Source organism: Hippocampus guttulatus, chromosome 10, assembly GCF_054856545.1.
Source record: "Hippocampus guttulatus isolate MCC_2025c chromosome 10, RoL_Hgut_1.0, whole genome shotgun sequence".
NCBI classification, from domain to species: Eukaryota; Metazoa; Chordata; class Actinopteri; order Syngnathiformes; family Syngnathidae; genus Hippocampus; species Hippocampus guttulatus.
In genome coordinates, this window is record NC_141270.1 from 6,167,409 (window position 1) to 6,180,757 (window position 13,349).

At 44.5% G+C, this 13,349-nt stretch overlaps 1 protein-coding gene across 2 annotated transcripts in view; it reads right to left on the bottom strand.

Annotated features, from left to right (window-relative positions):
• Positions 1-13,349, bottom strand: part of meis1b (Meis homeobox 1 b) — an 88,548-nt gene that overhangs the window by 14,235 nt on the left and 60,964 nt on the right. The window contains exons 9-10 of one of the 2 annotated variants that reach the window (XM_086121527.1): positions 9,624-9,653; positions 7,922-7,998 (exon numbers count right to left, since the gene is read on the bottom strand). In XM_086121527.1, the coding sequence (XP_085977653.1) occupies positions 7,922-7,998; positions 9,624-9,653 (107 nt within the window). The remainder of the gene's footprint in view (positions 1-7,921; positions 7,999-9,623; positions 9,654-13,349) is intronic. The other variant, XM_086121528.1, reaches the window with a different exon arrangement.

Below are 13,349 nucleotides of genomic sequence, written 5' to 3' on the forward strand. Positions count from 1 at the left end.
AACAAAATAAACAGCGATCATGTCTTTTGTGGTAGTTTGATTAACATCATAACCGAGGCAATTTTCAAATTAGATGAGTCACGTTTATAATGTGTCTCAATTACTTGCAGCAACAGAGTTCTCAAACTGCACACATGCTGAAAACAAACCAGCGTCAGTTTATCTCAACTTGCTTATTTTGTACTCTTAAACATTGAGGTGTATGCGCAACAGCGCCCCGTGAAGTCCGCACCTCTTTTTTGGGGGGCAGGGGGAGGGGTCATATCACAAAACGCCCCCCAAGGCTCCGCCTACTTTTCTCTTCATTTGCCTCACACACAGGTATGGATGTGTGCCATGTGGACAAAATGCCCCCAAAAAGTTACGGCTAACATGTTGATGGTGCCTGTATATACAGTACAGCATGCGAATGAGATCATGTTGTGAATTTGTTGTTGGGGTTACTTTGGCGACCCAAACTGGCTACTTGCCAAACTGCAATCAAGCAGCGTGCGTGCCTGTGTGTGTGTGTCATAAAAAGACGTGCTGACATTTGTGGGGAGTAGCACTCATGTGTCCAGCTTCCTGTTTGTTTTCTGGAATATTCGAAATAGGCCGGACCTCATCGTTTTTTTGTTGTTGTTGTTTTTTTTGGTCATTCCAACCACAGCAGCTGAATTTCAAGTATAAAAATTAACGACAAACAAATGAAAAAAAATAAAAATAATTAATGAATTACAGAAATAGATGAATACATTTAGTCCAAAAAAAAATATATATATATATATATTCTGGATACATTTACCGAAATTGGAGGGAAAAAGCAACAGAATTCGCCATGCTTGGAGAAGCTCCAAAACCGGGGCCCAGGCCTGCCCCCCTTCCCCCTCCCCTCCGATCTCAGTTTACAGCCTGAGCTGAGTTTCTTTTATTTTGAAATTTTAATATAACAGCTGCTTATTCATTTATTATTATTATTATTTTTTTTTTTTTTTACACATTACTTCGCGGTTATAAACTAGTTCCATAATAGCAACAGTCTGACCCGGAAACGGATTATTTCAATTATGTCCTAAATTCTGTATTTCCTTTGGGGGGAAAATTGTTTCAGCGGATTGTCTTGACCGGTAAGAGTCATGTTTACTTTTCAAGCAGTTGGTTGTCATGGATACTGTTGTACACAACTGTGTGTGTGTATGTGTGTGGTTGCCCAACTTGTCTTTTTGCTCTGTAAAACCAGTTTAGCATTCGTTTCACTGCATTTCTAACGGATGCCGAACTGATGCATGGAAGTGCAGCCGTGCATGGTATGTGTATTTCATATGAGAGAGAGTGTGAGTGTGTGTGTGTGTGGGGGGGGGGGGATTAGGTGACCCCCACAGCAGCTCTCACTTTAAAGCCCCTTTTAAATTTCACACTTTTCTTATGTTTCCCCGCACCGCATGCACGTAATCCTCGGCCTCCTGTTAGCAGGAGCTGGATCCAACTGTGTGTGTGTGTGTGTGTGCGCGTGCGTGTATGAGATACTGCTCACATGTCTAAACACAGCCAGCGAGGCCTCCTGACTAATAACAGCCTGGCATGGGCCCAGCCAGGTGACCCCCACCTCACCTCACAACGAGTTTGCCTGTTGAATATGTGTGCCCTTTTATGAGTGTGTGTGTGCGTGTGTGTCTGTTTATAGGTTTGCAGTTTGCAGGTAACACCCTGTACCTCGTTCATGACAAGCATGACGATCCGCGATGTTGAAATTGGTCATAAGTCCCCAGATTAATGTGGAAACATTCCTCTGCTAAACAGCCCAGTTATTAATAGTGCAAGAAAAATGACAGTATCGGTTTTAATACGCGTGGGTATGAATTGACTTCATGGCCAGGCCATGAGCTGGCGGGCCGTGAAGATGCAGATGATTTGTGAGCAGTGAGGAGAGGAATTCATAACCCCCCCCCCCCCCACACACACACACACTACACTGATTCATGACAATGAACGTAAGTTTCATGACGTGACTAAAAGGTTGTAGGACACTCGATTGAGATGAAAGAAGCTTGTTCGTGACTTAATAGTCGACTTGTGTTCTTATCTTTCTATCTTTGTTCTGACACCGCTCTTTCGAGTCGACACGCTGGGAAAACCACGTTTCAGTGTGTTCTTGTCTTCCTGCGTTTGTGTGGACCACCCTTGACATTCAACCTTATTTCGCCTTGATTAGTTCCCACAAATGAAAGATTAGACTGTGTACGGTCATTTGTTTCTATTTTAGTGTGACACCACCCTACAAACGGGCCCAAAAATTAGCTGTGTTTGTGTTCTGGTTTTTCTACCCTTGTGTGGCACCACCTCTGCAATCCCACCTTTATTTTGTGGACATAGTCTGAAGAGTTTTTGCTGTTCCCCACACGTAAAAAATGAGGCTGTGGATTCTTGTCTTCTTGTTGAATTGCGGAATGACCCTACACACACACACATACACACACAAATGTTGGCGTGTGCTCTTGTCTTCGCCTCATTGCGTGGCACCACCCGAATTAAATAGGCATTTGTGCCATTTTGGACAGTCCACATCCATGCATGCACACACCCACAAAAACACGGCGACAAACGGAAAGGCACTTTTTACACTCACAACACCACTACTTTCTTTTCGTCATTTTTGCATGGTATACACACACACACACACACACAAATATACGCGAGCAAAACTGAGCCAGATGACCTGACTCACCAAACCAGTTGTCCTCGCACTAGTCTCGACAAAAGTGTCCTTTTCACGGTTTGCCGCAATCATTGTTCTTGTTGGGCTGATAGCATTAGCCAGGCCAAGGGATTCCCGGGGACCTGATGTCAAATCCTGATAAGCCAGAAGTCAAGCTCGCCTTTTTCCCCCTCCCTCCCAATGGCAGAAATGTAATAAAACCAGCTCCACCACTCTCTTCTGACGTCTAAGTCATTTAGCATCAACAAATCTTTCTAGGAGGACAAGTACACTGAATGGGCAATGTGTCGGGTCACACTTCTTCGGAAAGTCAAAAAAAGGCATGCTCAGATGACTTGGGTAGGTGACCGAAAACTGAAATGATCAACATCAGTGACCTAAAAATATCGATGCACAGAAATACAGATAGACACTGTAAATAGATACAGTAGATCAATACTATAGATTAGCAGTCAACAACATAGTGCCCGTGGTCACCAGGTGGTCCCCAAGGACCACATGTATGGTCCGTGAGCATGTTCTAAAAACAACTCACCGGTGATGGGACGTTATAATTTTCTAGTTTTGTTGGGGAGTTAAAGATGCAATCACCAGCACAGATCTCTTTCCTAATTGTGGGAAAATATTAACATGATCAGTGTCTTCACATACATACATATATCATCAATTAGATAATTATATTTCTTCCCTGATAAATAAAAGGAACTTCTCAGACCTGCACCAAGATGTGTTTTCCTGAGTCCCCTCTAAAAACAAAAAATTTTTTTGTCCCACCTATATCGCACCACATAAGAGCGGACAAACAAATGTGGCAAAGATGTGTGCATTGTCTCTTAACGCTATTGTGTACACAAGAAGTTCAAACAGTGCGATTTTCTCCGGTGTTGATCCTTCCAGAAACGCCGTGATGGGCCCCTCCCGCCTTAAGTAGCCTCCGCTCGCTTTCTCCCGGCTTTTAAGATGTTGCTAAAAGCGGCCTTATTGACCCAACAATGGCTCAAACGCCGCCTTTTAAAGGTCCGTGATTAAATTGCGCGCAGGAAGGAGAAACCTGATGACCCTTGCATTGATTTTTACATCAGCAGAGCATGTAAGCGCAACTTAGGGAAAATCTCCTCTGCTTGTTTGCGTGCGTGTTACAATACAAGCATCGCTTCCTGGTGTGTGAGTCAGTTCCCGCTACAGGTGCCTAATGACAGCGAATGAACGGCACGCCGCAAGGTCATGATAACGATGACAGCACACAATGGACTCAGGAAATATTAGAATGTGTACGGTAAATGTCTGCGCGTAATTAAAACAATTCGCGACAGTCGAAGTTGCTTTGTTCATTAACTTGTGTGGCAAGTGTGTTCCTGACAACACAAGTGGGACATCACTTCTGTCCAAGGTGCACTTGAGCGTGAGAAAGGACGACAGTCCATGGAGTGAATGGTGAGCATCATGGAAAGTAACTGATGTTCAACTCGACTCATGTGGTAGCGTCGCTCACGGTGCCTTTCTTAAATGTATACCGTATTTCTATTTCCATTATTTCCTCAGGGGTTTTTTGTTAAATACTCCCCAAAATATGTTTGAAATTGCAGTCAGTCAAGAAGCTAAAGGCTAACCGACGGCTTGGCACCGACTGTTCACATGACTGTGCAGGGCCCCTTCAGGACATGGCGGTGGTGTAAAATGTTCCTCCCTCCCTTCCGTTCAAAAGGGGGAAACCTCCCTGGTGTGGCGTCGCAACGCCAATAATTCATGAGCGATCTGCACCCCTCGCCGGCCTTTAGCATTTTTTATTTAATCTGCCGAGCTCCACTACTGCTGCCGGCTCATCAATAATACACAGCGACGTGTGTTAACACATCCACGCGGTGCCCGAGTGCAAGCGAGGCACATGGCGGGCCGGGATGTGTCATTGTTAGAGTTAAAATTCAATAACATCTCGCAGATCTGAATAAGATCGATGACTTCATATCCTAAATACAAATGACTTGACGGAAAAGGACGTGTATTTACACTAACCACATAACTTTGCTTTGCTGTCTACTAGCGCAATGCTAATACACTTTGGGGAAAAGACAATAGACAAACTAGTGAATGGCATCGGCATCACAATGTTAGAAAACTGAACTTTGAACACAAACAACAGCGCAACATATGTGGACTGACAATATCATAACACTCACAGGCATATTTCTTTATCCTCTGCGAAGAGCAACCAATAATACCGCAGCTGAATGAGGAGCCAAAACCTGCTTCCTGGACATCACATCAGTATGTCTGCATTGTACTGCCCCCAGGTGGTCAAGATGTGCACACCAGAGGGAGCAGCACAATTGAATTGAAGCAAAACATTTGAATCATTTTTTTTCTATTTGATCATGTCATGATGTTATTGTTAGGTTCAACAAGGCAGAGTGCTATTTTTCTCATTCAGAAACATGACAAACATTCTGACAAAAACTGATCGATGACAGTAGAAATTTTCCATCAGTCATCATCATCGAGGAAAACGTCTGAGCGTCTCTTTTACATGCCTCTCAGTGTGTATTCGTGTGTGTGTGTGTGTGTGTGAATGAGTGGCAGCCAGGCAAATTGACTCCACCAAATCAGAGGGGTCAGGCGGTAATATCACCAGGGGGTTGCTATGGTGACATCCAATGGAAACAGAGCTTCCAGGACAGCACGACAACACAACAACATGTCGGCAAAATGGCAGTTCTCTCTCTCTCTCTCTCTCTCTCTCCCTCCCCTCATCTAACCTTGCTCGCTCTTGTTGTTGTTGTTGTGTGCTTCACTGCCACAGTGCATGGAATCACAACAACAACAACAACAACACTCACAGAGAAACGCGCATTTGCACAATGTGAGGGGGCAGTAGGATCCGGGCATGTTGGCTTTAACAGCTAATACCTTCTAGATTAACCACCCCCGGTTACCCTCACACGAATGTGATCAGAGATTACCCTCCCACGATGTACACACACACACACACACACACACACACACACACACACACACACACACACACACACACACACACACACACACACACACACACACACACACACACACACACACACACACACACACACACACACACACACACACACACACACACACACACACACACCCCTTTAGGTTGTGTGTCTCGCCCTTTTGACAATATGCTGTTTAAAAAAAACATCAAGTATACCTTTTCCTTATTAATGGGTCCCTGAGACGTTTTCTGTGTGTGCTCTTATGACGAACCAAACGTCCAATCACTCGGCAAAATTTGTGTCAAGGGAGAATGTTTGCCACTTTTCTAGGGGGCGCTACTGAGTGAATTTTGGAGGGGTTCGTGTTCACCTGGACACTCGCATTTTCCGAAATTGGTGAGGGTTTTTCAAGCCGGTGGAGGCCTTCAAAAGGCGATTCGGGCGGCACACACAGACCAGCTTTTATCTGTGCTAAAAGAATTGATCCCCTGATGGATTTCAGCGAGGTCACCTGATGTGATAACCACCACATGGGCCTCCCTGCGGTACTTGTTCCACCCCTTTGTGTGTGTGTGTGTGTGTGTGTGTGTGTGTGATGAATTCTCCATAGACTGCCTGGCATGCTAATCTGCCGCCTGTCTCTGGAGCTCTTCCCGTTGAACAAAGGCGGGCATCATGTTAACATCATTAGAGGGATTAATCTCCTCTCCTCCCTGCTTATCTTCTCTTCTTTCCCTCTTTTCATCTCAATTTGGCTCTCCCTCGCTTTTCAGCCTTCGTTTTTTTTTTTTCCCCTCCCAGATCAAATGGGGGCCACGCTTAGCCGGACCGCACCAGAACCTTTAATTAGCCGCGGCTAATAACGGCGAGCGTGTGCTGATAGGCATCTTTCTGATAAGACCAGGAGAAGACGACCCTCTTTCTACCTTTTCCCCCGACGCTACCTCAGGTTAAAAGCCTCGTTTTGAGTCAAACTCTGCACCCAATTAAAATAAAGGTGGGGGGGGAAAAAAAAAAGAAAGAGGCCCCTTCGAGCTAAGCTAACAAGCTAGTGGAGAATCTTACTAAATAATACGGTGAATTTTTAAGCAGAAACGGCGCAAATCTTCAAAGAAATCTCATCAACGGTCAACAATTTAGAGGTAAAGTGTGAAGAGGGAAACAGATGCAAGGATTCAGACGGACTCAAATTGGAAACATTTGGAAGGACATGTGCATAAACAAACATTTGAAGAAAGGCTCGGATTTGGAAAAGTGTAAATCCAGCCCAAGAGAAGCTTGTCGCAAAGACAGAACAACGTCGCTCTATCGTTTCCCAAAGCGAGGTCAGGTTATAAACCTTGCTTTGCATCAAACTTGGAGCCCAATTAAAAAAATAAAAATAAATAAAAAAAAGTCGCTACAAGCAAAGCTAACCAGCAAGGGAAGAATCTTAATGAAGACTATGAAGAATTCCTGAAGCAGATAGGTTGTGAATCTTCCAAGAAATATCATTAACGGTCAACAATTTTGAGTGCAGGTAGGAGAAGGCTTTTGGAAAAAAAAATGTATTCACAACATATTTTGTCTCATGGAATCCCTTGAAAACACACACAAAAGAAATGTGAATGAAAAACTCTCTGGGAATTGAAATTGGGCAATAACAGTCTTAATGAAGCCCAGGAGAAGATTGTTTCAATGACAGATGACCCTGACGCTAGCTCCGTAATTGATAAGATGGAGCTAAGCTAACCAGCTAATCATCATCCATGGTCAATTTAGATTTTTTTGCTCTGAGAAAACAAAACAAACAACAAAAAAGCCCATATAAAACAAAGCAATTAAGCTAATTTAAACATCGCACAGACAAGTGTGGGGGGCGGGGGGCGTTTCAACGTGTAGCATTCACAATGTGAAAATGAGCCTATGTTAAAAACCGCACATGTTCTGTGCTAACCTGCTAACTTTTTGCACGCCTGATTATTTTATTTTGAATGCTTTCCAATGCTTGCTTGACTCTTAATGAACGCTGCTTTTCGGAAAATGACTTCAGGCCATATCTGTCTGGATTGATCCACACCAGCGTGATTCCGTAAGCGTAGTGGGACTGTGTTTGGGAACGAGTGGAGGCGGAGGAAACGGGGGAGTGGGCGAGAGGGGGGCGGGGGGGGGGGGGGCTGATGTTGGAGTGGCGGTATTAATTCTGATCACCGGCAGCCGGCATGGCCTGAGGGAAGGATGAGATCGTATACGCATGATGCTGAGCTTCTCTTACCAGTTGTTGACTTGTAGGATGGTGAGGCCTGTGTCTTGTGCCAGCTGCTTCTTCTGTTCCTCTGACGGGTACGGATGCTACGGCAAAAAAGAAATAAGCGCACTTGAGTTCACTTCCTGTCAAGGGAGGTGCTTATTCGCTCGGGTGGGCTCACGCGAACGTTGCCTCGTGTGGCATCATGATTGGAATATGTTTTGTAACTTCTTCGGCTTCTCAGATGGTTCTGAAAATTGCTTGATCCAACTATTGCTTGTCAAGTTCAAAGACATTCTAGAACTTTCCTACTTAACACCCGTTAAAAGATTGACATCAACGTATGCGTATATTTGAGCCTGTACTGTATATGTATCATTCTTGATTAGAGAAAATCCATCATAAATTCCAACTTGTTTTTAGAAAAAAAAAATCATTGAAGATGTATGTTGTATAATCATCCTACCCTAAGGTTCAAATGAATTATTAAGCGAATCTAATTCATACAATATTCACGCCCAAATGTTCGTGCACTCGGGTTTGACTTTGAGAGTGATTGGACGGAGACCTCCACCAAGCCATAAAGTGAAGGAACTTAGCTAAATTTGTGACAGTTTCTAGTATGTGAAATCACCCTTGTTGAGACTCAACTGAACTCACACGCAGGAGAAAACAAAACAAAACAAAAGAACAGCAATAGCGATTCAAACTCATGGATCGGTGCCTGGAGTTGGCCTAAATTCATGATTGTATTAATGCCATGAAATGACACTTCTTTCGAGATTCAGTCTTGTATTTTTTTGCATAAATCATCATCCCATTAGCAAGCATGTGTTCACAACTCAAATCATGACCAACCATGTGAAACCGCACTCTTTTTATATTTGGGCTTCATGTATTTCAACATCCCAATCAGAAGTGTATATTTCCGGCGAGAAGTCTGGCGAGATGTATTGAAAATCCTTTCAATACATATTCAAATATGACACACGGAAAGTATGCCGACACATGCCGAGCGACTCACAGAGCACAACAATCGGATGTGTAAAATTGGTGTGGCGCCAGCATGTTTATTTCTCTCTCTTTTTTTTTTTAAGGCTTTCATGCCATACAATGAACATGCCTGTTTTGTTTGAAGGGCGGCAGACAGCAGAGGGGAGCCTCGCTCGTCACCCCCCACCCCACCCCCCTCGCCTTCCAGCATTCCCCTTGTCCATGTGATGGGCTGTGGCGAAGGAGTTGGAGGAGTAAAGAGGAGGAATACATGAAGGCTAATTCCATGCAGTAAGTTATAATTGCATTGTCCCCTCTGGCAAAACTGCTGTCCACCCTGTGTTTTGTGTGTGTGTGTGTGTGTGTGTGTATTCAAACAAGCACGTTGCAGTTAGAGTGAGAGTAAGTCCAGATAGTTTGCCAGCAACATCATCCATCCATCCATCCATCCATTTTCTGATCCGCTTTATCCTCACAAGGGTCGCGGGGGTTGCTGGAGCCTATCCCAAACGTAATCGGGCAGTAGGCGGGGGACACCCTGAACCGCTTGCCAGCGAATCGCAGGGCACACACAGACAAACAACCATCCGCGCTCAAACTCACACTTAGGGACAATTTAGAGTGTTCGATCAGCCTGCCATGCATGTTTTTTGGAATGTGGGAGGAAAGTGGAGTACCCGGAGAAAACCCGCGCGGGCAGGTGCAGAAAGGCCGGAGCCGGAATTGAACCATGTACCTCTGCACTGTGAGGTTGACGCGCTAACCACTGGACCACCGGGCCGCCCCAGCAACATCAGGGGGGGGGGGGGGGGGGCATCACCATATATCACAAAACCAAGAAGGGAAATTGTCACATATGCAGAGTAGGCAGTCTGTAATAAATACTAAAATACAGTAATGAGTCAGAATTATTACAAAAATGAGTTATCAAGTTTGAAATGCTGCCATAAGCATGCTACAAGCCATGTCGGCCACCAGCCTGAAGATGAGATGCACTCTCTTTATTGACAGATTGCGGCTACAACACGAGGTAGTTACACTTCTTAACGGGTTTAGTGCGGTAACTTGCTATGCTGCGGGCAAAACGTTCTATACAGGAAAATCATAATATGTAAAAAGAAGACAGTTTCAACAACAAAGGTACACAAGAACAACTGATATGGGACGCCTCTCTGACGTCTGCATGCATGGGACGTCCTAATACGCAATTGTTTGGACTTTTGCTTCGGGTCCATCGGTACAAATGATGTAGCTAGCATGTCGGAGCTCGTCATGTGAGCGTATGATGATACGTCATCCGGTAGGGAGAACAAAAGGCAAATGCGGCCAATGCAGGAGAGTCTCACTCGTGATATATTATGGGAGGCATTGGGGTGGGTGTGGGTGGGGGGCGGGGGGGGGGGGAGGGTCCACGCCACAGGCTACACCCGCGCAGAACAAATGCAGCTTGTTTGCGTGGCTACGCTTCGCATACGGACACACATCCTGCGGCTTCTTTGGGACCAGACTTTATAACGTTCTTCGAGAGGTGGACCAGCTTTTACATCCGCACAAACTCTAAAAAAAACAAAACATGCAAACAAAGTAGTTGATAGACGGCTAAAACTAAACTAAGAGGTTTGAGGAAAGGCCGCCATAGACTGGTGACTTTGTGATGAAACGCACGTCGGCATCCTAAATTAGCAAACAGAATGAAACAATGCCAAGTCAAAACTGTAAAAATAATTACAAAAAAAGCACGACTTTCTCCAATAACGCCACACGTAAACAGTCCACCGATGCACGCAATGTGTTTTTATCCTCCCCTCATGCTTTTGTAGCGGGCCAAACGAACTCCAATCTGTCCCAACTGTGAAGTTTTAATATGGTGTGTGATACTGCGTCTCCTAATGGCCTTTGGCTTGGATTCAGCGTGCCGAGAGAGCGAGAGGGGGGGGAACGTGTTCTTGAAAGCAGCAGATGGAAAGTTTCGGCGCATCCTCCCCTCCTCCTCCTCCTCACTCCCTCTGCTCTATCTTAATGATACGTCTTTTCCAAATATACAACCGCTTTCATGAGAACTCGCAGCCTGCTCGCTGCAAGCATGTGGCTGCCAGGACAGAGGGGAGGGACGCGAGGGAGGGTTATGTTTTCCCTCATCTTATCAGTCTGACTCTTGTGCTATTTTGCCTGTTAATATAAGTAAGTGGGCCTTTGCCAAATCAAACTACAACGGGGAAAGGCGCAGACCTCCACCAAGGCCTTTGCAGATTCACAGCTCATGTATATGTTTGAGTTTTGGCAAAAAAAGAAGGCGAGATGAGTCCAAAATCGTATTTTTCTTGGATGCGGCCGAGATATTTTTGTCCAATCAGATCTTGGCCTCTATGTGTTGCTATGTTAATCTAATCTGCCCAGGGCCTCCAGAATCAGCAGTGGAGGCCAATTTAGCTTAGAAATGCATTAGGGATTGGGACTATTTCTTGAAGCATGAGATTTAAAATCCATTCTGACAAGGCCAGTTGAGCTGGCCAACAACAACGGCAGCATTTTTCCAGCCTCCGATTGGTTGATTAGAGTAAGCCACATCTGTAGCGATCTGCACATATTAATACATTGAATAATCAACGTTTCTGATGAGTATGATTTATTTTATTAAAATATATTATGCTACTGTCATGTTGCCAGATGAATATTGATCCTGAATGAGCTGGTCAACGCAACAAACAAATGAAAACAACGGTATGATCCCACTTTGTAACATTTGTACGTGAATTACTAACAAACAATGAATGTACAACAACAACAACAAAGACAATTCATGATATCATTCAGTTTCATCAGAGTATTTAATTTTGTCACTGTTTTGAGACAAGCAGGAGACACTTCTTCCTACTCTAGGAACCACAATGGTACGATCCCACTAACTAAAACCAGGAAGTGGCCTGCTAGCTAACAACAAATGGACAACAAATTCAAAAACCACTCAGCAAATTCTTCGCCTTTTATTAGGGGACTTACTTTTGCCTTTTCACTGTTTGAGTCTTGGCGGAAACATTCCTCCCTGATCCAGTATCAGAAAGAATACGAGCCCACAGGCTTAACATATTAATAGAAGAAAAAAATCCTTTCATAAAAGTTACTGGAAAATTAATAATTACGTACAGAAAAAGTGTCACATTTTCATAATGCTGCAATAAAACCACGTTCCTCCCTACAGGGAGCTAAGTATCACATGTTAAACCGACTTTTTATTTTTGCTGCGGTGATGCTCCAGTTTACAGTGAGGAGGATTATTTCACCGTTTTCATCTTGCCGTGTCAGCACAAACAACCCCCCCCCCCCCGAGGAGTACCGAAAATAGACTTTGACAAGAAACATAAGCGCCGATGTCACCAAATCCAGTCAACTTCACAGCCGTCTGTGATGTTTAAAATGGCGTATATGCACGCGATTTATTTTTTTTACGTCATACGACATCTCCTCGTGTGTTGAAAACTCCATCCTCGTCTTGCCTCCTCGCTTGTTAGCGTGGTGGCGACAGCGCCGTGCATCTTTTCTATTTTAATCGCCCCTAGCTTGTGTGCTGCCTCGACATTTTTTAAAAAGCGGAGCGCAAGGATGGGGGGGGGTGGGGGGGGGTTGATTCATATCGTTCATATTTTACTGTAGTACCTTTCAGGCTGTGAATGGTACATTTCAGAGTTTGGACAGAACTTCGATCAGTCTTTTTTCCCCCACACAAATATCTGGACTTCTCCACAAGTACAGATTCAGAGTACTTTCCCCACTTCTGCATATTCACCAGCTAATGCTAACTTCTTTAGCACGCTACGAACTCTCACTTTTTTGCTTGGCCCATGATCCCTTTTACATTGGGGTGTCCCGGCCGGATCAAAATGGTGTTACGCTGACAAGCGCTAGCATGCCGCTAATGGCCGCCTCGGAGAGACTTTTGTAAACAATCCACAAGCGGGACGTTGATTCCTCTTGTTGACTTGGCAGGTGAGCGACAAGCTGAGCAACGGGCTCGCTCCCAGACGGCTAATCCGGGGGGTCTTTTTTTTTTTTTTTTGGCCCGAGGGTTAGATACACACACATATACACACACATTCAGGAACGCACTGTTTACTGCGAGGGCTGCCAGGCCAGTATGAGGTTGCCTTAAATATTTGTGGAGGTGAGCACATTGTTATGCCAAGACTCTGAGCAAGTGCAGACTTTCCAAAATAAGATGTGCGCGCTCCCCACATTTGCTTCCTGTTCAGTTGTCTTGTAGCTGCACACAGTTTTGTAACGGGGAGGGAAAAAAACACTTTGTCAATGTACTTAAGTAGATTTTTTGGTATGTCCACTTTCCTTTTTACTCCTGTGCCTTTCCTAAATAAAATGTATCCTTTTAATTGATAAATTTCCCCAAACTGGCTTCATGACTCTAATTAGCCATTAGCTTGATATCCACCTTGGTAACAGGACGATAGCA